The sequence below is a fragment of the Ischnura elegans genome, chromosome 11 (assembly GCF_921293095.1).
Source record: "Ischnura elegans chromosome 11, ioIscEleg1.1, whole genome shotgun sequence".
In the NCBI taxonomy this organism is placed as follows: Eukaryota; Metazoa; Arthropoda; class Insecta; order Odonata; family Coenagrionidae; genus Ischnura; species Ischnura elegans.
Window position 1 is genome coordinate 88,078,325 of NC_060256.1, and position 26,540 is coordinate 88,104,864.

At 39.7% G+C, this 26,540-nt stretch overlaps 1 protein-coding gene and 1 non-coding gene across 2 annotated transcripts in view; one reads left to right on the plus strand and one right to left on the minus strand.

Annotated features, from left to right (window-relative positions):
• The first annotated feature begins 8,772 nt into the window (after positions 1 to 8,772).
• LOC124167660 overlaps positions 8,773 to 26,540 on the plus strand; it is a 78,397-nt gene continuing 60,629 nt past the window's right edge. Inside the window, exon 1 of the mRNA XM_046545645.1 lies at positions 8,773 to 8,945. Coding sequence (XP_046401601.1) covers positions 8,773 to 8,945 — 173 coding nt within the window. The remainder of the gene's footprint in view (positions 8,946 to 26,540) is intronic.
• Trnav-gac lies at positions 18,965 to 19,037 on the minus strand. The gene has a single exon. It is a non-coding gene; the product is annotated as a tRNA-Val (tRNA).

A 26,540-nucleotide genomic window follows, 5' to 3' on the forward strand; every position in this document is an offset into this window, starting at 1 on the left:
CAAAAATATCGGGAAGCAATTGTTTGATGGGAGGATATAATTGTTGGATTATATTTTTTCAGATGAATAATTGAGTTGGATTGAAATGCTTTTATGATAATTATAGTTTTTCCACTGAAAAAAGTTACGAGACACTTATGAGCAGTGAGGGAAAAGAAAGGTTTTTAGACGACACAAGTTCTCAGGAAGTGGGGTCCTTTTGTTTCACAGAAATACTCCCAAAATAGTATTTTTCTGCGTTTTTTTAATGAAAATAGTTTTATAAATGTGCGTAGAAGGAGACTCCACAGCAAAGTAACTTAAAGTGACATAGGATCAAAGTGGAAGTAGAAACCAATAGATCGACAACAGGAGTATGAAGAGAAGACCCAGCATAAAATTTCTAAATTCGGTTTTATGGAAGAAAAACGAAAGTAAGAATGCGTAAAAAAAAATGGTAGAAACTAGATAGAAATGGAAGAGAGGTTTAGGGCACTAAGGAAAGAAATAGAATTCGGTTAGTGACGACTAAGAAATATTAAAATTGAAGGAGTTGCTGAAAGAGTAGACTCTAAAAAGTTAGAAATGGGACAATAATGAATATGATGGATTTGGAAAAATATAAAGAGACGAGGTAGAAAGGGAGAAACTACTAAGGTTTGGAGATGTTAACAGGATGAATGGCATCTTATGGCCTAATCAAATATTCGATTGGAAACCTCCAGAAAAACTGAGAAGAGGAAAGTCATCGCAATGTGCATCATGGAAGGAAAGGGTAAGGACAGACGGAGAATATTATAGGCAAAATAAATTTTCAAATCATATAAAAATTAATAATTTACATAGTTCTTGGGACTTCGGTGAAACACATTTTATTCAGCTAACGCTCCCGATTTTTAATCATATTTATGATCCTATCATTATCATTCTCCTATTTTTTATAGTCCGAAAGCGTGTCGTTGTACTCAGTGCATAGCAGTATCTGAAAAATTAGCGCGTTTCTGACTAAGGCAAAGATATGAGTGCTGAATGCCTGGTGTGGAAACACCCCGTGCCACACACCCCAGTGGGGGCTTGCATGGTACCTCAAAGATGTAAATGAAGCTATCAAATATATATGAGAATATATATTTCCTAGAGAAGAGATTTGGAATTACCTCCACTCCCCTTGTTTTTCCGCCTAGCTCCAAGAATTTGGACTGAAAATGCACTAAGCGAGCTCTTACTGTTATTACCTGTTGTAACATAATGTAAACAAGCCACCATGTTGTTTGATTAAGTAATTTAAAATTAACAACGGTAGTGAGGAGGCAAGAATGGTAGTGAGGGACGCAAAAAGAAAACGGGGAGTCGTGTATGGAGAGAAGGAAGAGATAGACGTGTTATAAAAGATTGGGAGATAAATTAAAGTAGCGGTGTATTGAGAGAGCGGAGGAAGAGATACGGCAGAATTCAAGATCGGCAGAAAGAAGAAGAGGACGCAGAGGAAAAGCAGGCGCCTACGAGAAAGAAAGAGACCGGAGAAAAGGGATACGGCAGAACTCAAGATCCCCACTGGTGCAGTTCATGGCAGTGGCTCAGTGAGTGGTAGTACGGGTGGTACAAATGGTATTACACTAATCATGGCGTCTTGTTGATGTTGTTTTTTGCTCCCGAGTTTCAAAATATAGAGCTTGTTTTTGAAGTGTAATAAAATTATTCGTTAAGTTAGTAGTGGATAATTAAAAACGTTACACTGTCCAGATGAAATCTAAGCACAATCGAAGCAAATTATACAATATACCCAGCGCCTTCGGAGTGATTGTGCCCTTAAAGATCGTAAAAATATGATTGGATAAGCCAATATGAAGCAGAGCGGCTCTAAAGTGAACATTTACAGCGCCAAAAAATTAGAACCGTAATAATTTGGACATATTTAAATGGACAAAAAACAAAATATCTTTTGGTCGACAGAAAATCTTAAAGGTAGAAAATTTAACTTTAGAAAGTGCAAGTAAATTTAAGTACTTGGGTAGTTCTGACCAAGCAAACCCATAGACGGCTGATATCCACACTAGAAGTAAAAAATGCTAACAGAAGTTACTGGGCTTTACGAGGGCTTTTGAAAAGCAAAATAATCTCACGATAGATTAACCTACAGGTCTACAAATCCATCACAAAACCTGTTGTCTTCTATGGGTCAGAAATATGGGGAATGTCAAAGCAGACTGAAAAATCTACCTATCGGCCATTTAAAAAATCAAGGAATGAGTAAAATTTAATTTAAAAAAAAACTATTTGTATTGCGAAGGTGTCGTTCTATCTATAAAAAATACAATAAAATGCACCAATGAAATATATTGCCGGTGACGAGGTGAAGAAGACGAAGTTTTCACAGTTTTTTTCGCGTGTTCTATTTCACTCTTTCGACCGCAGAAAATACACATTTACGTTAAAACAATGTCTAATGATTCATTGTTGTATTTGAATTAACAATGAGTAAAGTGATATATATGACACGACCCTATAGAGATAGGGTTTTAGGGCCGTATTCTTAGTCGACCCTGTAGGGTCAACCGACCCTGGATACGTCATCAGCCTCTACATAAACCGATCTCGCCCTACATACGCCACATCGAGCCCTATATATGGCCGTTTTTGGAACTAAACGGGACCTACTTGATGTAGGGTACCCGAACCAACCCTACACCCTACAAAAACATGGCGGCCAGATATCGTCTACTGATCACTTCGATTAAAGAATCTACGTTGTAATGCATATTAAGCGAGACGAGTTCACACAAGCCATTTTTAAATGTACAGTAACATAGCGGAAATGTAATAATACTACCACATTATAGCACCCAAGTTAAATAAATTATAAAATTGACTGAACTAATAAGAACAATATAGCGGTATACATCAGCGTCCGACCTTTTTTGCGCCGTATGTAATACAGGTAAAATAGCGGAAATGTAATAATACTACCACATTATAGCACCCAAGTTAAATAAATTATAAAATTGACTGAACTAATAAGAACAATATAGCGGTATACATCAGCGTCCGACCTTTTTTGCGCCGTATGTAATACAAAATGTAGTTACAGCCTACACAAACTAAATCCTGTTGAAAACTTAACCTTTCTCCTTCTCTTCTGCCCCCGATTCGGAGGTAACTTCCTTTTCGGTCCTTTGGGAGGGGGTCCAACGCCGCATCACTGATCCACAAACGCGGAAAGAGAGAAGAAGACAAGATTAGAAGAGAATCTCCCAGCCACCCGTGCCTCTTCATATCACATTGGGGGGGGAGCAAAACACCCCCCAAACCCCCTTCTTCCTTTCATCTCTCTCCACCCCCCTCTAAAACCCAGGCCAGAGAAAAAAACCGTCGAAATGGGACGGCGGGACAATGAGAGGGAATAGCAGGAGAGGAAGGGAGGCGAAGTAACTCCACGACTGCTGCTGTTTACTCTTCTGCGTGGTGGGTTATACGCTCGTACTATCCGACGCACTGGGGAGAGACAGAACTCACCCTCCTGAAAACACAGCCCCCTTTTCCATCATCCCCTTCGCAAAACTCCACTCTCCCCGGGGAAGCCGCTAGTACCAAGTAAAAGGTATGTGTCTCTCAGATCCTCTTTAACTCACCAATAACGTTCCTCATTCAACGCGCTCACGAGAGAAAGACGCTTCCGCTGAGTTACGTTCGAGTTTCAATCTAAAGTCCGTTTTCTAATTAAAATGATACAAAATAAAATAAATTTTCATAGAAAACAACGTTCATCATCATCATCATCACTGGTCAACAATCCTAGTATTGGTTTGACGCAGCTCTCCACTCTGTTCTCCTATCAGCTAATATTTTCACACCTACGTATTTCTTCTCTTTCACATCCTTCTTTACTTGTTCCATTTATTTTGTTCGAGGTCTTCCTTTTCCGTTCTTGCCTTCCACTTGTCCCCCGACGATTGTCTTCATCAGGCCATCATGTCTCAAGATGTGGCCTATAAGGTTGTTCCGTCTTCTTATTAAGGTTTTTACGAGGCTTCTCTTCTCTCCTACTCTTCTTAGGACTTCCTCGTTACTAACTCGGTCGATCCATTTGATCTTCATCATTCTTCTGTAGCACCACATTTCGAAGGCCTGTATCCTTGCTTTCTCCGCTACGGTCATTGTTCATGCCTCACTTCCGTATAGGAGCATACTCCAAATGTAAGTTTCCATATTTAAGTTTCCTGCTGTAAGCAGGTCTCTCTTTTGGTGGAATGCACTCTTCGCCTGAGCTATTCTGCTGATTTTTTCTTTCTTACTTCTCCCGTCACTAGTTATCTTGCGTCCCAAATAACCGAATTCATCCACCTCTATCAGGTTTTGCTTCCCTATTTTAATGTTAGTCTTGACTTCTTCTCTTCTGCTGCACACTAATATCTTTGTTTTCTTCGTGCTTATTTTCAGTTGATATTCACCCATTACCCTACCCATATGTCTTTCATAGCTCCCATCAGCTCAAACATAGGAAAGGGCTCAAGAGTGGCTGCGGGCATTACCGCGTTAATCCCTATTGTGTCCGTAAACTCTACCTCAGTCTTACGATTTTTACCGAGCGTTTAAGAAGTAAGGTACTCAAAGCATAGCTGTTCATTGGTAGAAATGCCGCTTATTGCTTTATCGCCTCGTTCTATGAAGTGTTTTTGCCATTCTGAGGATAGATTCTCTTCGGTACGGGTGATTTCTACGAGGTGGCTCACACGGGGATTTCCACAAATGCTTCTTCCCAATTGATTGGATACATTCCTTTCACGATTTTACCGAGCAAATTAGTAAGATTTTACCAGTGAGTGCCAAAGGATCTCAGTGCTTTTGCTACGGAAGCGAAGAATCAAGGTTTATTTTCCCTAGAGCGGGAGATTTCAGCATTGAGGAGGAACTACCACTGCTGGAAAATATCTCGCAATGATAAAAAGGTTCCTATGTTTTCCAAGATAAATATCTCACTGATTTTGTGTGTTGAATTATGCAGGGAATTCTAGTTTCGATTTTCTTCTTCGGTGATTCGAATTGTTAATATTTCGGAAAGAAAATGATCGCATGAAAGTAACACGAAAAGAAATACACGACGTCATAGTAAATGGAAGTGGAAATTCGTTGTCCTACAAACGTCAATTTGCTGTACAATATCTTCTCAATAAGTTTTAACTTGGAGCAAGAAGTGAAGACGAAGGAAATAAGTACGTATTTTCAGAAATGGGACGAATGCAAGAGAACCAGCGACAGGTTTGAAAAAAATGTCGACGTTGGTTGGAGAAGGATGCTGACATGCATTATAATCTTGAGACTCCTTGCTCATGTTGTGACCTATTATTGTTTAACGTATTCGTATTGGCTTTACTTTCCTCCAAGGCGATTTTATATCACTATTGCTATCTAATTCCTGGTTTTTCTGGGTAAAGCAGCAAAGAAAGGTCCAAGGAAGACCTTAAGGGGTCTAGTGATAGGTCTAACAATAAGAGCAGAAAATTGTCTGATTTGAGAAAGCATCAACAGCTGAACTATCGCTAGCCGCATCTATGACACTGCGCTCGCAAAGGAATGATGCGGCAGCGAAGATAATCACGGAAATGACCACGACCACCCCCGCCCGAGGGAAACTGATATTACAGAAATTAAGGAAAATGCCCACAACTTAGAATAAACTGATGACAGAAGAAGCTCTTTCGCCGATTGTTGATTGCAATTTTTAAAAATTTCTATGAGTACAAAATTTTTCCTAAGACTGCCAAGATCTGTGGCCACCAGCTTCATCCTAGTTATGAAAGAGCTAGACGCAAGAAATCTTCATACCCAGAGGGGACATCAGTGGAAGAAAAAATTTAAAGTGGACCCTCAAGGGCTTCTGAACCACACAGCCTCGCGCATCATAGCATCCCACAGAATTTTTTTCCATCGTGTGGTTTCATTGCTTCTTTTCATAGGTGTTAATAAAAAATACTTCTAGCTGTAACTTTAGTAACCATTGTTTTTCGCATCCAAGTGTGACTTTGAAGCAAGCTAGCTGACATATTATGTTATATTTTATAAATAATTCATTATTGAATTGTATTATTGAATACATTTCGCGTAAGGACCCATATGTATCAAATGAGAAACCTCTCCATTTTTCGTTTGCCATCGGTTTTTCCCTTCCGTTTCGAAAACTGCGAGCGTAAAATGACTACATTCCGTCAAAATAACATTATAAACCACAATTCAATACTGAAATTTTATTTTTTTATTCCCAAACCACTGAGTACAGCTCATAATGAGCCATTTTATATTGAGTATTCAACAAATTTAACAATTAATTACACGAACAACCAAAACCAGGATAGGGGAAACCTACCCAGGCGGGACTCGATCCTGCGATTCCTTGTTTGGCAGCGAGGACTTGACCTAGCCGCCACCGAAGTCGGCGACGTGATTTTGACGAAATGCCTGTTTACATAATGAAGATAACATCACCAACAATTTCGGATAAGGTGTAAACTCAAAAGGACCTTCGCCTTCACAGGCCTATTTTTTCAGCGCATGAGAGAGGAACAAGGCCCCAATAATTTGGCTTCAAACTATTTCTAATTGGCTTGCAGTAGGTGTCACATATCAACTCCGACTGCGACACCTGTTCCAATGACCCGTATCAAATTTATCATGAGTATCAAGTTTCTCCCCGGGGTCTTCACGGGCGAAGTTGGGAGGGGAGTTGCCTTTTCGACCCCTTTCTCTCCCTCGAAGCGCTCCGGCTTCGGCATCCACGTCCCGGCGCTGCGGCTTTCACGATCCATTAAATTGGGAAATTCAAACGATAGGGCGCCCCCTTAAATTCGGAGGAAAAACGAATTCCTATACTTACCCGTTCAGAAAAATATGTCTTAATTTATCGTTTCTGTCGGAACTCTAAATATTTTTGTGTTCTAATATGATGATCTTCGTTTCGCTCTGCAAAATACCTTTTCTTAATTTCCTAAGAAATAAAAAGCCTATCGTGTAGCCTCCGAGTTCCTAGCGACTCTTTTTGGGGGTACCCGAAGACTTTACCCAGTTCGAACCAGGAAACCTTACATCAGCAGTCAAGCACTATCCACTACGCTACCAAGCTCCCCGTATTCTCATTAAATTAAAAATAGGGGATGCCCGGGCAAGAAACATAGTGCGGGTAAGAAGAATAAACTGTTTTTTCACAAATCACTGATCACGTCACGATACGATTAGGCCGGGTCAGCTGATCGGCCGGGCGACGATATAACAATTAAAACAAAACAACACAGGCAAGCGTTTGTCGTTAAAGAGAATAAGAACGATTGGTGCTCTTTTCTTACGATTTTCGCAAAGGTTTGTAAGTACATATGTTTTTTGCACTCATTGTCAAGTGAATGACTAGTTTCTTCAAGTTAAATTTGTAGCTGTCGTCTTCTACTAACCGCCAAATATATGCAAAAGTTTTATACCTCTTTCTAATATTGAGGCTTTGGACAAGACGGACAGGGGCAAAACGGATAGGTATTCGTTTAGGATAAGTTATTGTTTTAGTTCTCATTCTTTTAACAGCTGAGTCCAAGTTTTGCGAAACAAAGTACTGATACTGAAAGAAACAAAGAAAGTTCTGTTGATAATATATTTGCACAGTTTTTTCTACACTTTCCCTTAACATATGCGTCTTAGCCGGACCTTGCCTACATGATGTTTTCTCACTATTTGAAAAAGTGGAAAATTTCCTCCACAAAACAGTACAACATAATACGTGAGTATTCACTATGTAAGTTTTCCGGCCTAACGTCGTGGAACCACAATCAAAATGTCAACATGAGACTAAAAGTCTCAAATTGAGTCCCGAGGTTCGGGTGACAAGTGGAGAAGGGGGTGACACCACTCTCGGAGACAACTGTGACCACTCCATGAGACTCACACTGTGTTCTACTGAACTGAAAATAAAGTATATCAGAGCATAACTTACGTGAGACCAGTGATACAAAAGGCACGTTATTACTCTGAGGGATTTTTATGGGCCGCTAGAACATTCCCAAATGTGAGTGAATCGCTACACGAGAACTTTATGTTACGTTTCCATTGGAGACTAAAAGTCTCGAGAACGAGTTACGAGTGTAAAGTGGAAATGGGAGTGAGACCTCTGTCGGAATCAACGTAAAGTAAGTCTCGGAGACTACAATTGTTGTCACGCATACTTCCCAACTCTCAAGCCAAAGTCTCACAATAAGAAATCTGTGGTCTCAGTTCTCACAATATTAATAGCGGCAAAATTTTCAGCCATTTTCCTTCAGTGGAGATATTGACGAAATAAATAACCGTGACTAGAGCCTCGGAGACCACTTTGAGAGGCTGAGACTAGTGTTCAATGGACAAAGTACTGTAAATAATCCGTCGTTTGAAATTAAGAATAGCATTGCCAACACTCCAGAGAGAACCTAAGAGAGAATCTAAGTTTTAAAAAATTTGTTGGATTGAATATTAAAATTTAGGAATTTAAACTAATAAATCACTATTTCTTAAAACATAGAAACCCCGAAAATGGAAAATTTTCGTCATTTTCAGACGTTTTCGTGGGATTTTATTTTATTCAATCCTCTTCAATTCTCAGTAACGCCTACCTTTCATTCTAATGGATGATTACTCTTATCGGTGATAGGGGAATTCTCTTTGTTTGCTTATTTGTTATCGCTCGAAGCGTTTTAATAAAGAAAATATAGCAATAGTAATTGCATATATATTTATTAAACCGGAATAGCAATACTAGGTCGGACATTCTATTTTTTTGGTGGAATGACAGTTGGCTGCCCTGTCCTCCCCCTCCCATCCTTTTCCTCATCATCTTCCCTGCCCATCATGCCCCAGCCCTTTGGCCAACCGCCCGCTATCTCTGCGCGACACGCCCCAGGCAGGGATCCTCCTGGACCCGACCCTTCTCCCACCTCTAACCCCTTGCCTTCGCCAGGGTACGCGGAGAAGGGATGCGCTCCTCTCTTTTTTGGTCGCCCTGGTGTATTTGGTGGAGGCAGATATATGGGATGGGGATTGGGCCTTCTCTTATCAGCCTTCGTCACACGCTACCGCCGCTAGATGCTGCCATGCCCACGTCCTCTCTCTTCGGCAATGCGCCCTCTTGCGGCGGCAGCTGGACCTGATATTTCTCACTTTCATTTTGAATCGTAAGTAGAAAGAATAGCATAATATCTACATCTACATATTGCCCCGCAAGCTGCCTCAATACACGTGTGCTTTTACACTTTTACACTCAAAAATGAAATGCTCTAAAGGCCGTTTTACTCGGGGCACGGAATTGCGCAGGTTAGAGCTGCATTAATTTCTAAAATAGCGTGGAATTGCGCGAATGCATGAAAGAAATTGGAACAGGGGCTATTTTGCCGTCTCGCATCCACGCATTCTCGTATGTGTTCTAGCAACTCACCGCTTTACACGACGCAATTTTGATTGCGCCTTCGCACGTACGTCAGATTGCGCAATTCCGCGTACCGTGTAAAACGGCCTTAACGAAATAAAGCCTAGTATTTATTTAAGAACATTGCAAAATGAACAGGGATATATCTTCATTTTGAAATAAATTTCGAATTCTTTGGCAGTATTTTCTCGATTTAACCGGCGCGTTTTGCCGCTTTTCGGGAAACGGTAATATTAACCACTGTTCCACGACGATGCCGCTAAAGAAAGACACGCGTACATCAAGTAACAAGAATACTGACATAAAAAAGTTCATTCGAAAATGTATTTATTTTTTTTTCTACGAAGTCAAGCCCCAAGTTGTTGGCTATACTACATCTACTTACTACTCCGCAACCAGCCTAAACAGACGTGTGGTGGGGAGTGTTACGACACCAGCCGTTTACAAATAAAAAGGAAATTCACAAATTAAATCTAGAATTTATTAAATTCATCTATATTTCGGGGAAAAAAATAATTCCTATGTCTAATGCTTCGGAAAATTATCTCGAAAATTTCAAGTAGAATGCTTTTTGCCTGATGTTTAAAGATGATCTAGGAGAGCCTAATTACTATGTTAGAAACGATCCCGTGGATAAGATTAAAGAAATAGACAACAGAACAGATGGAATAAAGATGCCGTTTTTTTCTGCGCACCATATGGGACCATAATAACTGCGATAGTTGAGCTATAAGATGGCTTGACTCGGAGTAAGTAAAATAGAATCTGCATGTATAGCTAATAACTTAATATAATTGTCAATTCTAGCTATCAGCATGCATATCTTGGCATGTTATAATGCATGCATGAATCGGTTACTACGCTAACTTTTCGTGTTCCATAACTAATCGTTTTATTTGTATAGTAGCATGTTTGTGCCCCCACCATTCTCCTAGTTTCTGGACTGACCGGTTGTCGTTGTCCAGTGTGTTTGACCAGTGTTAGATGTTGTGGTATTCAACACATTAATGTAACAATTTTACCCTCAATTAGAAATGTATCGACCTGCGTGTTGATTTTCCTAATATTTACTCCGTATTTCCGCTACAAAGGCGAGTCTAACTTTATTTTGTTGAAAGTTCTCCTCAAGTTTCTCGGTTCTCCTTAAATATTCGTTTTTTCCAAAATATCGTTATTAATTTTCGGTAAATTTTTCTGTCTAATTTTTTCATTTACTTATAAGTATTTCCAAAAAACGAGACATAATTGTTAATCTAAATTGTGATTCCATGCATCTCCATGTTTCAATGAAAACCTATTAAACCTAAGGTGACAATAAATAACTTGTCACGCAGTGATATAACAATGCATTGTCGAATGTGATGACACAACAATGACAACAGTGGCAATGAAATGACATACGCGATGATACAACAATGCATTGTCAAATGTGATTGTTGTTGTCACGATGGAGAAGTTCCATCATCGTAAAAAAATAAAAGGGAACCACCCTATTCTCACCACTTCCTCATTACTTTGTGGAAGTTTTATAATTTTGAAATCCTTAGCGGTTTCATAAATCTGTCTCCGGCCATTCCGCGGGGCTTAGCATTCATTGATGTCCTGAGTATTTGCTCTCTCGTCCATTCTTTAACTTCTCAAGTAGTTTTGCTTCCGTTCATTCCCGTCACGGTCCTCGAAAGCAAAGCTTCTTGTGCTAACTATGAGATAACCGCACTTATTATGACGCTCTCACCCCGACGCGTTGCTGTTTGTACAAATAAATACGGCAAACTCATTTGTTGGTCTATATTTGCCGTGGCAACACGCACGCACACTGGGCGCATTGTTACCAAAGCAAGCGATCCGTGTGAACTCAGCAAACAGGATTAGGGGACGTTTAAGTATCGATGCTTTCACAAATATTGTCCCGGAATAGCTACCAGCAGTGAGGCAACAGTGTTTGACATGTGCGTTGCATAAGAGTTTGGCCCCTGTTGCACATCTCGCGAGATTATCGCGTTAAACGTCTTCGCGTGGGAATCGAACTAATATTTGAAGTGATCCTGAATGCCGGTTTACTATCGGTGCTTAAAACTCTCACTTACTTTATTCAAGTATTCTACCCATTAAGGTAGGTTTTCATGGAAAATTTACGAAGTATTCTGAAAGTATCCACTCCTTTCATGGAATATCATATTATTTTTCGCAATAAGTCCCACTCATTTTCATTTTATCTCAAAAACCTTTTCCCTTCCTCCATCTCCCTCGTTTGCCCAACATTATACCCTCCAATACGGTTTCCAATATCCTTTCCATGTTAAGCTCTCGCTTTCTCGCTTTCTTTCTCGCTCTCGCTTTCTCGCTTTCTATGTTAAACTCATTCTTAAAGAAGAGCAAAGTCCATTTTTATTGAAATACAAATCGATATAAATATATTTTTGATGCTAATGTTTTAAAAAATGTACGAATTTCGTAAAAATGGCTGGATTTTTCGGTAGGGCTTTAAAATTAGCGGCCGGCCTTAAAAGTGTTAATACTGTATACAGGATTCTCCACTCCCGCGATTCCATTGATTCCCGCCGGTCGCAATAGATAGCGGCGCTCCAGTCGCTAGGACACAAGTTAACATACGTATTAGCCCGCAAGAGATACGCTTCATAACGAACCGTTTATTGATAAATATTAAGCTCAAATTATATTCAATGAAGCTCAGTTACGTAACCAATAGTTAAAACAAAAGAAGCACTAAAAAATTTAGCAGTGACTTTATTCACCTGAAAACGACAAGATGCCGCAAGTGCACAAAAAGAATTTCCTTGCACCGAAATAAAATTTTCAACGAAAATCATGAAATTAATCGTGGATAGAAGACTTAAATAGAAACAGTAATAAGTACCGCAGACGAGACTTGATCGCGGAAACTTGGTAAGGGAGAAGAAAACCGTAACCACGGGACCATGGTAACAACATCCAAATGCAGTTATGAAGGGAATTCAACGTCAAATACATTGAGACCTACCCATTCTTGCGCCACTAGTGACCAAAGTTGGAGTGCGAATTAATGTACGGGGACCGGCTTCTCATTAGGACCAATGGCGGATCTAAGGCCCCCGTTGGGTAGAAACACGCACTAGAAAAAATCGAAATTTTTGTTGGTTGCCACTTCCTACAAAAGTATTTAGCTATATTTTCCGATGTATTTACCTACTTTAACGATTTGAAATACAAATTAGCTCTGAACTTAGGGCCCATTTTGCACGCTTTTGGTAATTACATTACAATACAGTGGCAGATATAGAGACGATATTTGGGGGGGCTCTAGCCCCCCCTTGGGTATCCATTTTACACCAGATAGAATGGTAATTTTGTTCGAACCCCCACTACTTCTGCTTAGTAATCCCACGTTTAGATTACGATTGTCCGAGCGATCGTAATAACGAGAGTTGGCCGAACTAGCCGTGAGAATGCATGTTCTGACAATAATTACTGTAGTTCCGAACGTTGCCACTTTACGATGGTTTGGCGCTGGGAGACTGGATGAGGAAGCGACAAGAGAAAGACGAAAAGTTCGTAAAGCTCCCTTCGCTCTATTTTCTTTCATGTTTTTTTCCAAGCAAGGAAGAATATGAGCGGAAGAAAAATTATACGTCAAATACACGTTGAACAAAGTAATATTTTGACCCTGCATACCTCAACAGCTTTGCTAACCGTCAATAGGGTGGTTTCCTATTATTTTTTATTGCCTAAATCGCAAGATTATTACTCCTGGAGGACGTATTTCACGCTTTTAGATTTTTTAATGATTAAATGAAAAGTGAAAATTTTCAAGCGCGCGAAAGCGCGACGGCTAAGTAGGAATGATGGGAAAAGTCCGTGTGACGTATTTCTGGTTCCCCCTGCCGCCTTGTGAGGTGACCTTGAGGCGAGGCTTGAGCGCTGATACGACGCAGGATGCTAGAAGGTAGCGGAGTACCCTGCTAGCTGGTAGCGCTTGGCTTAAATAAGGATTATTAATGCCTTAACAAACGAGGGAAACTTTCCAAACTTAGGTATTTTTAATGTGTGATTATTGAGAGATGTTTCCCTGAGCTCTGTGCCTCATGCATGCATTGGTAATCTCAGACGATGTAAAACTCTTATCAACTCGTATGGAAACTAGGTCCCTGTGACGTCACGTGGAGTGACATCGCATGGGTGCCAATCTGGCCTTTTTCAAATGAGGTTAAAATTGACCATTGCCATTCGTCTAAACCGGTATTTCTAAAACCAAATAATTTGTATATTATGAATACACTAAGGGTGGGTAAGGAATCGCAAAATGATGCCTTTCGTATTCTTTGATGAAGGAAACTACCCTATTTCTCGTTCACTTTAAATTGCAGCACTGGAGGGCAGCACAGGTTTTAACCATCGTTGTGTGAATGCACGATAGTCCCAACGATCGCTGGAACAATCGTAATCTGAACGAGGCATAGCCCCCAAACTTTGCCACCCCTTGTCCCTATCCTGGATCCGCCACTGCTACCTAGTGGAGCCAGCAGCAAGAGAGACGCCTCCATGTAGAAATGTTCCCGTTCTGTGACTCTGTGAAATCTTCTCCCTTCCAACAGAGGCGTGCGTCGTCAGTGCATGAACATCCACTGCCACCCTCGCGCCACTGAGCTAATTGAGCTAATGAACGCCCTCAACAGTTAATTAACCAATTCAGCGACGGAAACACGAAGCCTGAGGAAAACTAACGGTGCTAGCACATATACTACCAGGCGTTCGTCGAATATTCACGTGGTCCGCTACCTTTGCGGCATTGATAAAAAGTATAAAATTAATAGAACCACGGATTGGTCCATAGTTTGAATGAAGATTTCTTATTCTTTTGTTGCATTAAAGAGATCATCTGAAAGGTCCATCCCACTTTTTCTTCATTTGCGTTTGCTTCCGTTGAGGCATTTATATATTTATAAGGTCCTACGATGTTTCTATGCTAGATGTTGCAACTCAAAAATATTTCAGTCCCTGCCTTCTCCCTTTACCCTGCGTAAAATAAGTGTGCCCTTACCACAACCAAATTTGACTTTGTTTAAAAGATTTTTTTGTACGTAGGGCCAAAGGTTTTTAATTTGTTACCCCAGTCATACTGTATTTCAAAGTCTTTGAAAAAGTTTTTGCAAAATGCACATTCTTGGCTTCTCACTAAAGAAAGTGTAGAACAAATATTGTTATAAAATATTGATGTAAATGAATTATAAATACTACTTCAGTTGTTTTTTTTCATGCACGCACTTAAGCTTTGTTAGTATAGATTATCAAGGTAACACAAAATGAGCTACACTATATGTAAAGCATAATGTATTATTGTGCGAAAGATCCACAGAGAAAAAATCATTCGCCTTGGCCGGGATCCCGGTCAAGGCGAATGATTTTTTCTCTGTGGATCTTTCGCATGATTGTGCATTGCGGGTGACTCCCGTAAAAGGTATCACCGCGGCTAGTCCCGGTATACTTTAAACTGTAATGTATTATTATTTTGAGGAAGCGCACACCAACGGCAAGAATTTTTCGTTCCATTTTTATTGCTGTCATCATAGTCCCAGATCAACATATTGTTCCAAAGAATCCACAGATCAATCAAACAAGATCCAACCAACAAGACCCAACAAAAAATATTCAGCAGACTAATCCTAATATTTGACCTTAATCCTTAATTACGAATAGTGTGATGGCTGATAAAGGTTAGTTAAATGAACATAATCTCCGATTAAACCCTTCTAAGCAATCATCTCCTAAGAATTACCCAGGCGTAACCGAAGGGAACATTCTTGTTCGATTAAAAGTAATCGCACAAAGTATATCTACTTAATCTGTGACGTTTGAGGTATTTCCAATATTCTACGCACATTTAATTTATTTTCAAAACGGCCGCCATCCGAAATTCCCATTAGAAGATTTATTCATCATCATCACTAGTCAACAATCCTAAGACTGGTTTTACGCGACTTCCCATTCAATTCTGTTATTAGCTAATCTTTTCACGGCGAATTATTCACTTACTCTCCGTTACATCCTTCCCTAACTACTTCAGATATTATAACTGTTATACTTTTTTGCCATTTACTTGTCCCTCAAGAATTTTTTCATCAAGTTCTAATTTCTCATCATATGACCGATTAAGTTGTTTCGTCGTCTCATTCAAGTTTTCATACGGCTTCTCTTCCCTCCATCTCTTCTTAATCCTTCACTGCATTTTCTATCATAATACATGAAACACTACGCTTTTTGCCGGTTATTTCTGAAGGGCATAATTCTTCCTCTCCAACGCATTGTGCATCAGACATGTTTCACCCCGTCATTATATTATGTGGTTCTCTAAGCAGTCAGTATGTACCGATGGTGATCAGCTTCTAATTATGTTGGAGGAAGTCAGCTCCCCGCATGAGTAACGAACGAGTGAGAGTATTTACTCACTAAATATCTACACATATATGCAATAGGGTAGTTTCCTTCATCAAAGAAAACGAAAGGCATTGATTACGATTCGTTACCCACCATTAGTGTATTCATAATATACGAATTATTTGGTTTTAGAAATACCGGTTTAGACGAATGGCAATGGTCAATTTTATCCTCATTTGAAAAAGGCCAGATTGGCGCCCATGCGATGCCACTCCACGTGACGTCACAGGGACCTACTTTCTATATGAGTAGATAGGAGTTTTACATAGTCTGAGATTACCAATGCATGCATGAGGCACAGAGCTCAGGGAAACATCTCTTAGTAATCACAAATTAAAATTACCTAAGTTCGGAAAGTTTCCTTCGTTTGATAGGGGAATAATAATCCTTATTTAAGCCAAGCGCTACCTGCTAGCAGGGTACTCTGCTACCTGCTAGAATCCTGCGTCGTATCAGCGCTCATAGCCTCGCCCCAAGGTCACCTCACTTGCGGCAGCGGGAACCAGAACGACGTCACACGGAGATTTCCCGGCATTCATACTTAGCCGTCGCGTTTTCGCGCGCTTGAAAATTTCACTTTTCATTTAATCGCGAAAAATAGATATCGTCAATTAAAAATCTAAAAGCGTGTGATACGTAATCCAGGACCAATAATCTTTCGATTTAGGCAATAAAAAAATAATAGGAAACCACCCTATTGCGGCCCAAATCCGTTACATTCACACGAAATCTATCCATCTATCGGGTGGGCTGTAATTCTTATTCCATCGCTTTTATGCAATGCCTATAAGTCAATCTCTATCGCTGAGAGTTCTTTCCAACTCGCAACATGTAATAATTTTTAGATCGCCGATAAGTTTTCTCTGTTACTGAGTTTTGCTCCTTGATTAATTCCGATCTCAATATTTGATGAATTATCAAGTCCGAAGATTCAAGCTTGATGGAGGAGTGGATTTTTTTCCATGCCGAAATAAATACTTGTAAATTTCCAAGATAAAAAAATTATTAAAACCTAGGTTTGGATGTAACTAGATCATCTTCCAGGATGTTAAAACCTTGAAAATGATGTAGTAACATTGTGATCTAGGTCGTAATAATTTTATAATAAGGGAAAATTCCAAGTACTTCTTTCAAACCCGAGATGAAAAATTCGAATCGCATTAATGCACAAAAGATTCTACTAAAATGCGGCATTTGACCCCACTCCTTTATTACCAATGCGCAGCTTTGCCAATCAAAAATCATCCTCTAACGAGTCACTTATCTGAAAGAGATGAAGATCGTTTTCCGCACAATTACGCCCTTATACTTATCCCGCGCAAGGCGTACACATTCACACGATATCTATCCATCTATCGCGAAGGGCCATTATCGGAAACCTTATTCCGTCGCTTTCCCTAGGAGTCCTTCCCCTATTGCTTTCCAGGAGTCCCCATCCACCCCACCAGCGTAAGTCTATCCCTTCAAAGGGGAAGGTGGGAGCTCAGAGGGAGAACCCACCCCCCCCCCACCCCCCACGGCACCCTTTCCTTTCTCCCCATCTGCTCAGGCCTACGAACAATGAATCCGCTTGCCCCCACCCACTTTCGTCTCCGCATAGCTGTCTGTTGACACAGGGGATGAACGTTTTTGTGTCTCCAACCCTCACGTAGTACCCCCCTCCTCCCCCCCCCCCCCCAAAGATTCGCTCTCTGCTTCAAGTCCCCTTCTCCACCCCCCACACCTCTCCACCTGCGCCGGGGGCGGCAAGCGACGCGCCAACCCCCCTCAAATCATGACTACACCGCCAGTGAAATGGGTAAAAGTATCGAAGAAAATGTAATCGGCCTCAATTACAAAGCCAATATTGAAATTAATTACAACTCCATACTACTTTGTAAAAACCTAGAGTACCACTACAAATGGAATCGGTCCCAATTACTATGTCATATTTGCAATTAGTTACAACTCCTTATTACTTTGTACAAACCCGGAGTACCACTACAAATGGCATCGGCCTCAATTACAATGTCAATTTTGCAATAAATTACAACTGCATACTACTCTTTGGAAAACTAATCACTAGAGTTACACCACGAGTGAAATGGGAAAAGTATTGCAAAAATGTAATCGGCCTCAATTACAGTTACATGGTACATTTTGGAATTAATTACGATTGCATATTACTCTTTGGAAAACCAATCACCAGGTTTACAATTACAATTCCATTTGTATAATGAAATATCTTTAGATCATCTGAGCATTGTAGGTATGTAAAAACCATTACGTGGCCTAAAATAGACCTTGTACGCGGTAGGACAACTAACTTTCCAATGCGCTTTTAAATATTGCAATAATGCCTTTATTTTTTGAAAGAATGAATTTTATAATTATTTATAGTACTGATTATTATATTATTTATTTTGCCCCAATACATGATGTAATCCCTGCCAATGTTTTCTCAAACAGCAAGTACTTACATGTAAACCATCATTTAATAATTATTTAATACCACTGCATAAAATAATGTTTAAAATATTTGATTTGGGCACCTTAGGCATAAAAAAATGTGTTGTACCAAAATGTTTCACCTATGGATGAGTTTCATGTAGCTGGAATTACTTTTCGATCAGCGCGCGTGTAAAAACAGATTTTCACTTTTGATTACTAAAATGTGACGATTCCTCGTACGAGCGTTGATAAAGGGATTAATTACATTTATTTAATCCATCGGTTACAAGTAAACGTAAGAAAGATGTAATCGTTAACAATAATTTGATTGAGTTCGTTGCATCACAGCACTGGACACCACAAACTAGAGACGGGAAAGCGGCCGTGTGAAGTCTTCCGACTTCTTTTAATCCCTGGCTTTAGTTTTTACACCCTCACATTCGTCATTTAAAAAATATATCTTCCGGTCTACGGAATCTGTTGTGTAGTGTATCTTTAAAAAATATCTTTTCCTTTATGGGTTGGTTGTCGCTGTCTGCTAGGTCGTCAAGGTATTTCGCTGCGGTTTTCTTCACTATATCGTTAGCTGCTGACTCTTTGCTAATGAAACTCGAACTTTGCTAACTCGAACCCGCGACCTCTTGTTTGGCAGGGAGGAATTTACAAGACTGCCACCGAGGCCGGCAAAAAATCTGTTTCCGCCAGGGATCGAACCTGGGACCTTCCGCGTGTCGGGCGGATGTGATAACCACTACATAACGGAAACACATAATATGGCGAATATATGGTGAATCCCATCCTTGGTGGCAATAACTTTACACCTGTTCGTGTTACTTCGTACAAAATTACTTGATTCACGCTGTGCTTTGAAAAAATCCTCTTGGGTGCTTGAAAGAGGGTGACTAATCACCAGTATTCTACATGCATACTTATTGATAATTTAAAAAAAATTGTACATCCTTCTCTACGGAAGTGAGGAATGGACAATGACGGGAACGGAGAAATTGTGTGTGGAGGCTTTTTAAATGTGGTGCTACAGAAGACTGATGAGGACCTAATGAATCGATGGAGTCTGTAACGGGTAATTCCAAAGTGTATGAGCCTCATGAAAACCTCGATTAAAAAAACGAAAGAACATTGTAGGCCACATCTTAGGAAGTGATGGCTCAATGAAGACAATCGTCGAGGGACAAGTGGAAGGCAAGAACGGAAAAGGAAGACCTCGAACATAATATAATATATTATTATTAATAAATGCATCAGATTAGAAGGATGTGAAAGAGAAGTAATACGTAGGTGTGAAAAGTTTGGCTGACAGCAGAATTGAGTGGAGATCAGAAACTAATATTAGGATTAGTTATAAAAACATTTTCCTTTTATTCTTGTCAGCTGTTAAACCGTATTTGCATAACCACAAAAAAATTCTTTATAAAATATATGCAGGAACGCTTCAAATACTACAACTTAGTAGCATTTTCGGCTATTTTTATCAATTTTTAAGGAAACATTTTAATGTGCATCACGTATGATAGGTTATGGTTAAAGACAACTTTAACATTAAATGGATATGTATAACATGTTTGGCAATGCTCCACGAAATGTTTTCATTTCACATATATTTATTGAAAACCTCTCATAGATGCCCGTACCTTTACCAATAGGGAGGTTTCCTATCATTTTTTTATTGCCTAAATCGAAAGATTATAACTCCTGGAGTACGTGTTGCACGCTTTTAGATTTTTAAATTGCGATATCCATTTTTCGCTATTAAATGAAAAGTGAAAATTTTCAAGCGCGCGAAAACGCTACGGCTAAGTATGAATGCTGGGAAAATAATTTGTATATTATGAATACACTAATGGTGGGTAACGAATCGCAACCAATGCCTTTCGTTTTCTTTGATAAAGGAAACTACCCTATTCCCATATCACGAGAAATAGGGAATGTCTTCAGGTACCCTACTGACGGTTACACAAAGCCTGCAACTCATTTAGCATTGTAAAGCTGCTTCTACTTAACAGTATGCTTTCTTAGGCCGGTCATGCCAGCCGCTCTAAATTTAATATGTAGTTCGTGCTTTGCTGACAGAAGTGCCTTTTATTCTAATGATTACAGTTCTATGTATTTGAAAAACAACACTAGAATTGCCAAATGGGTCAAATCTGGGGAGCGTCCCAAAGTAAATTCGAAAATTAAAAAAATAAAGACCACCCTAAGGAGACAATAAAAATAGTTCTACATAATGGTATTTTCCTTTAGTGGTGCCCTAAGAAAAGTCTTGTTTCGATGATAATATGAACAATATTAGATCAGGAGGCATGATCAACACATAAGGGTAACTAGAGTTAAACCTACGAGATCGTATCCTTATACTGTATCCATTATCCGGGAAAATAAGCTCTATACAGTTGTTCATATTGCATAAGAAGGATCATCTAAATAGCGAAGAAGAAACCTTGCTCGGTTTAAGTAAAGTATGTTTTACCGGGGGACATATAATTCTCAAATAGTACCTAAGTATCAATTACAGATTCTTTTACTTTCACTGATCTTACTTTCTATTATTATTCCTAATCACAATTTATGTGACTATTTATTACAGTGTAACTAGGGTTAACACCAGTGTTAGAATTCCAGCGAAGCCATATATTTTCAAAGCGAACTTCAAACTTGGGGTATATTAATTTTCACCCGTGCGCTTGACTGCATACGAAGTCACTTGTTTCATGCAGTGCTTTGAAATTCATCGTCAAGTAATAACGGCAAAGTAAGGTTTATATCTCTGAAAGTGGGTTGCTGATAGTTACAGTGCGCAGTTGCTATATTGAAAATCGTGACACACAGTACCCTGGCAGCTTATGAATCATCGACTGGCATTTCTGCCGAGTTGGTGGCAACCACGCTCCTTTTTTCCTCCCTCACCCAAGACGGAGCAGCTGGCACGCGTATAGAAACGTCAAGATAAATAATAAGCGGTATTGAATTTATTAGCGATATGTAAAGAATGTTTTATATGTAAAAGTCTTCAATAGGGTGGTTTCCTTTTATTTTTCCAATGCCTAAATCGAAAGGTTTATTACTCCTGGAGCACGTATTTCACGCTCTTAGATTTTTGAATTACGATATCTATTTTTCGCGATTAAATAAAAAGTGAAAATTTTCAAGCGCGCGAAAACGCGATGGCTAAGTAGGAATGCTGGGAGAACTCCGTGTGATGTATTTCTGGTTCCAGCTGTCGCCTTGTGAGGTGACCTTGGGGCGAGGCTTTGAGCGCTGATACGATGCAGGCTACTAGCAGGTAGCGCTTGGCTTAAATAAGAATTATTATTACCTTATCAAGCGAAGGAAACTTTCCGAACTTCCGGAAATTTTAATGGGTGATTATTAAGAGATGTTTCCTTGAGCTCTGTGCCTCATTCATGCATTGGTAATCCTAGACGATGTAAAACTCCTATCTACTCGTATAGAAACTAGGTCCCTGTGACGTTACGTGGAGTGGAATCGCATGGGCGCCAATCTGGCCTTTTTCAAATGAGGTTAAAATTAACCATTGCCATTCGTTTAAACTGGGATTTCAAAAACAAAATAATTGTATATTATGAAAACCCTAATGGTGGGTAACGAATAGCAATCAATGCAGTTCGTTTTCTTTGATGAAGGAAACTACTCTATTCATCGTACAGCATACGTAAGTATCAATCAATTTTCGATTTAATCATTGGTTTTGAAGTTAGTAAAGAATTACGTTGCTTAGGTCGAATCCATCAATTTTAGTATTATAAACAATATCGTGTAGGTTAGATTTCCTGTGACAGAAATTTCGCCAAAGCTACGTCGTATTTATATCACCACGAATGAAAATTCCATCAAATTAAACATGATTCCATGTTTTCATTGAGGTAAGATTGTTTTCGTCGTAACTTATCGTTCACATGTTATAATAAAAGGTGGTTGCACTATCCACAATTATTTGATGCGACCGACGCGCTTCGGCAGCCATCATCAGGACGACGTCTTACTACACTTGATGATTCTATGAGCCGAAACGCGTCGTAAGTATTAATTAATTGTGGAAAGTCCAACTACCATTTATTGCAATATGCCGAACTTCCGCTATACTATATCACGCCTGAATTGCTTTAACATATCTTAAAAATGCGACTAAAGAGTTATTTTAACAAATTTCTTGACAAATAACGCAAAGAAATTTATTGAAATAAATTTCGTTTATAAAATACGAACGATTATTTTCATATTCCCAATTGAAAAATAAGAGAAATGGAAGTCATCGAAAGCAGAATACTTGTAATATCTCCACAACTGAGTTTCACTTTATTTCTGACGCTCCTCTTAGTTGTCACGCTATATATTTTTGTATTTAATTTATTACAGGCTCCGTAATAACACCTTATTAGAGGGGCAGTCTGGCCAGGTTTGCTGGTCGCCGATCGCCAAGAGCCCCGAGCTTACTGGGACGGGACCCCTTTCGTCTATCGTGGAGAGGAGAGAAAAGGTGTAATAAAAAAGTACTAAGATTGCTTGAACAAAGGTTCATTTTTGCAATTATTAAATTCTACGTTTTAATTAGTTGCTTTATCAACAACTGTGTAAACAGATTATGTAAAAAAATAAAAAATAAAGGTGTCAAAAGATCAAATAGAACATAATACTTCTTGAAAGGGTTGTACAAAAAAATTATTTTACAGGTTTTTTTTATATTTTTGGTTCAATTAAAAGGAAGAAATTCAGTAACTAGATAAAAGAACCATACTGCATTATTAAATTAAAGAAGCTGTGAAATTATCACTTTTTACAGCACTTTTACTCTTAAGAAATTTCTATTTTTAAATTAAATTTTATCTAGTTTTTAAGAGCCACAATAGCATTGAAATCCATTTCCAGGCAAGCAATTTCCAAAAAGTTTCAAGGGGACGACCCCCAAATATCCTGGAAAGAAGGGCCCCTCAATGAACCTCAGTCGAGGGCCCCCAGTCCAATCCAGACCTCCCCTGCACATCAACTCTTCTGGAATGCCCGACGATCTTAATAAGATCAATAAACCTTTAAAAAAACATTTATGCCCTTTTTACCCATAAGACTCTTAAAGGCCGTTTTACACGGTACACGGAATTGCGCAATCTGACGTACGTGCGAAGGCGCAATTAAAAATGCGTCGTGTAAGGCGGTTAATTGCTAGAACACATGCGAGAATGCGTGGATGCGAGACGGCAACATGACCCCTGTTCTAATTTCGTTCATGCATTCGCGCAATTCCACGCCATTTTAGAAATTAATGCAGCTCTAACCTGCGCAATTCCGTGCCCCGTGTAAAACGGCCTTAAGGCAGGAGTCTTCACCTTTTTTTAATGCAAGAGTCAAAATTTCAAAGTACAATAATCTTTATTGGTTAAAAAGTTTAATCAATCAATGCGGTTTTGGACATAGCTTATTTTTAGACTATTGTGTCGATATATATTTTACATTGTAACGAACGAAACAATATTTCCTTTGGCTTCTAGGGGCCTCAAGAAATTAGCGGCCGGAGCCACGGGTTGAAAGACCTTAGCTCTAAGGGGCGCTCAGCTTAACAGTGGTGGACGTATGCGAGGGCTCGCCTTGGTGACGGAGTAGTGTCGAGAGTGCAATCTAGAGGTCTCTGGGCCCTGTGTATATCTGCAGTGGGTGGCACGTGAGTATCCCACGCCCGCAATGAGCCCGCCGCGTGAGGGGCGTTGCAGATAGGACACGGGCGGCGGGAGGGGATCCGTTGGCACGCGTGCCCAGACGGAGATCCATTCCGGCGACCCCTTTTATCCACCCGCAGAAAACAAAAGACGCCCGCCACTCCGCCCGCAGTTGGTCTCCGCTCACAAGCATGGAGATTCCTATTTCGCCACTTGGCCGCTATCTTTCGACAACATATGCTCTGCATACGGCAGAAGAAGAATTGTGTCTTAAATTTAAAAACACTGCCACCTGGTTAACTTTCCACGCGATAACAGCGTAGCGTGAGGGTACTCGCATAGTAAGGAGGTAGAGGTGGAGGTGGAGACAGAGGTAGACATGGAGATTGAGGTGGAGGTAGAGGTAGTATCGCATAGTAAAGAGGTTTACGCTCGCAGCCATAGCCTCGACAACGAGCCAGTCTTTCAACGTGTGGGATCAAGTATAATGATTATTTGGTTAGCATTAACATTTTTACAATGTTAAGCGACAGTAGTGGTGATGGTGACGACATGTCATCAGCATGAAAGTGGTGACTGATTGGTCGTTAAGTAATCGCGAATTCAGTACCCATCCCATAAATCAAGCGCAACAAGATCTGGGAGAATATCACCTATTTGCAATTTAAGTATTACCCAGACAAATTTCAGGAAAACATTAGGATATCACATGAAATGGTTCTTCTTCTTGAACGCACCAATCACGGAGAAGCCTCCCGATATACCTCGCGACACACCGCCCGGAAGACGAACTCGTTTGTCTTTGAAAGCGGTCCCGCGCGACCTCCTGGTGAACCGTGAGGTACACCTCTACCTCGACCTGTTCACTATGCGCGCGCCCGTAACACACAATGTATTTGTGTTACCTCGAGGTACCGCGACCTCTACCTCTATCTCCACCTCCACCTCTTATCTCCTCACTAAGCACCCTAAAGATAGGAGTAGAGGGAGGGTGACGTCACTACTTTGGTAACAACATACCTCGAGCGTCGCCATTGTGACGTGGTAATAAGTCACGTGACTTGAATACGATAAGCGAATGGTAAACTATGCTTAGTGAATGAAGAACAGATATCATTCACAGCGATACGGAGAACGTCATCTTAGACCCTCACTAAGATTCTAATTTGGACAGAAACGATAAAATGAGTGGAACATTTTGGCGAACGGATTGGTGTAATAAATCCGTTTTTACTTCCAGCAACAAATGAATTTAATAATTGCTAAATTAACAAGGTGAGAGCAAATCGGTCATATGTCACTAGGGCGGAACATTTTTAATTTTTATATCGCCTTCGGTTGGCGGCTGGTGCCATAACACGCCATGCGCTTATTAAGGCGGCTCGCAGGGTAGTATATATCCTACCGCCATGCGCATATCATGCGCAGGAAATAATTATATTTCAAAAGATTCCGTTTCTTTTCAATACCAATTTATGAGATGTTAGGAAACTATTTATCAAAACTTGCATTTGGTGTATGTCTCTCTACGGAAGTGAGGCATGGATAATGAGAGCAGCGGAGAAATCAAGAATTAAGGCTTTCGCAACGTGGTGGTACAGAGAAATGATGACGATCAACTGAAGCCAACTTTCTCTGGACAGATGCTGTGGAACAACATAAATAATGATCAACGAAGATATCTTATTGCCCAAAATTTTATTAACAGAGCGCTAAACGTGTTTCAATTGTTATATACAATCATCATCAGATAATAATAGAAACTAACAATTGAAATGCGTGTAGCACGCTGATGATAAAATTATGGCAATACGATATCTTCTTTGATCATCAGGATCAAATATATCGACCGAATTAGTGATGAGGACGTTCTACGAAAAGTAGGAGAGAAGAGAAGCCTCGTGAAAACCTTAATAAGAAAAAGAAACAGCGAAATTGGACATATCTTGGGACACAAGGGCTAAATGAAAATTAACGTTGAAACATAATTTTCCAAATGGCCCCTTACATTTCAGTGTTTATGCCATGAAATTTTCAAATGGATGTACCAAAATTTAAGGCCTGGAGAGCTATCGCAAACTTTAGATTTTTCAAAGGAATCGATGAAAAATTGAAATTTAAGCTATAGCCCTTTCACCAAATTCATACGTTGGACTTAAACTGCTTCCGACCCGATGTATCACTTTTCCAAACAACTTCCCAATTATTTATTCTAACTAACCAGCATAATTCCTCTGTTTAATGAGGATAAAATTGGCATTCCTATCTATTTAGAGAACCCAGGACCACGCGATTTAAAGCCATTCAGGGGATGATAATTAATAAAATATAAAATGCTATTAGCGCAGCTACCGTTCTAAAATGGATTGAAATCATGTTTGCTTGGAGGAAATTGGAAACCCATTCACAAATATATGAGTAAAAATTTCCTAAATTAAGTTCATCATGTAGCATTACTTTTACTCCGAGGGAATCAATTTTTTCCAGACTGCGAATTGATCGCCAATCACATTTTGTCATTCCGATTTCACAAGTGTGACAAACACAGCGTTACATTTAATGACATGGGACAAAAATTGGAACAT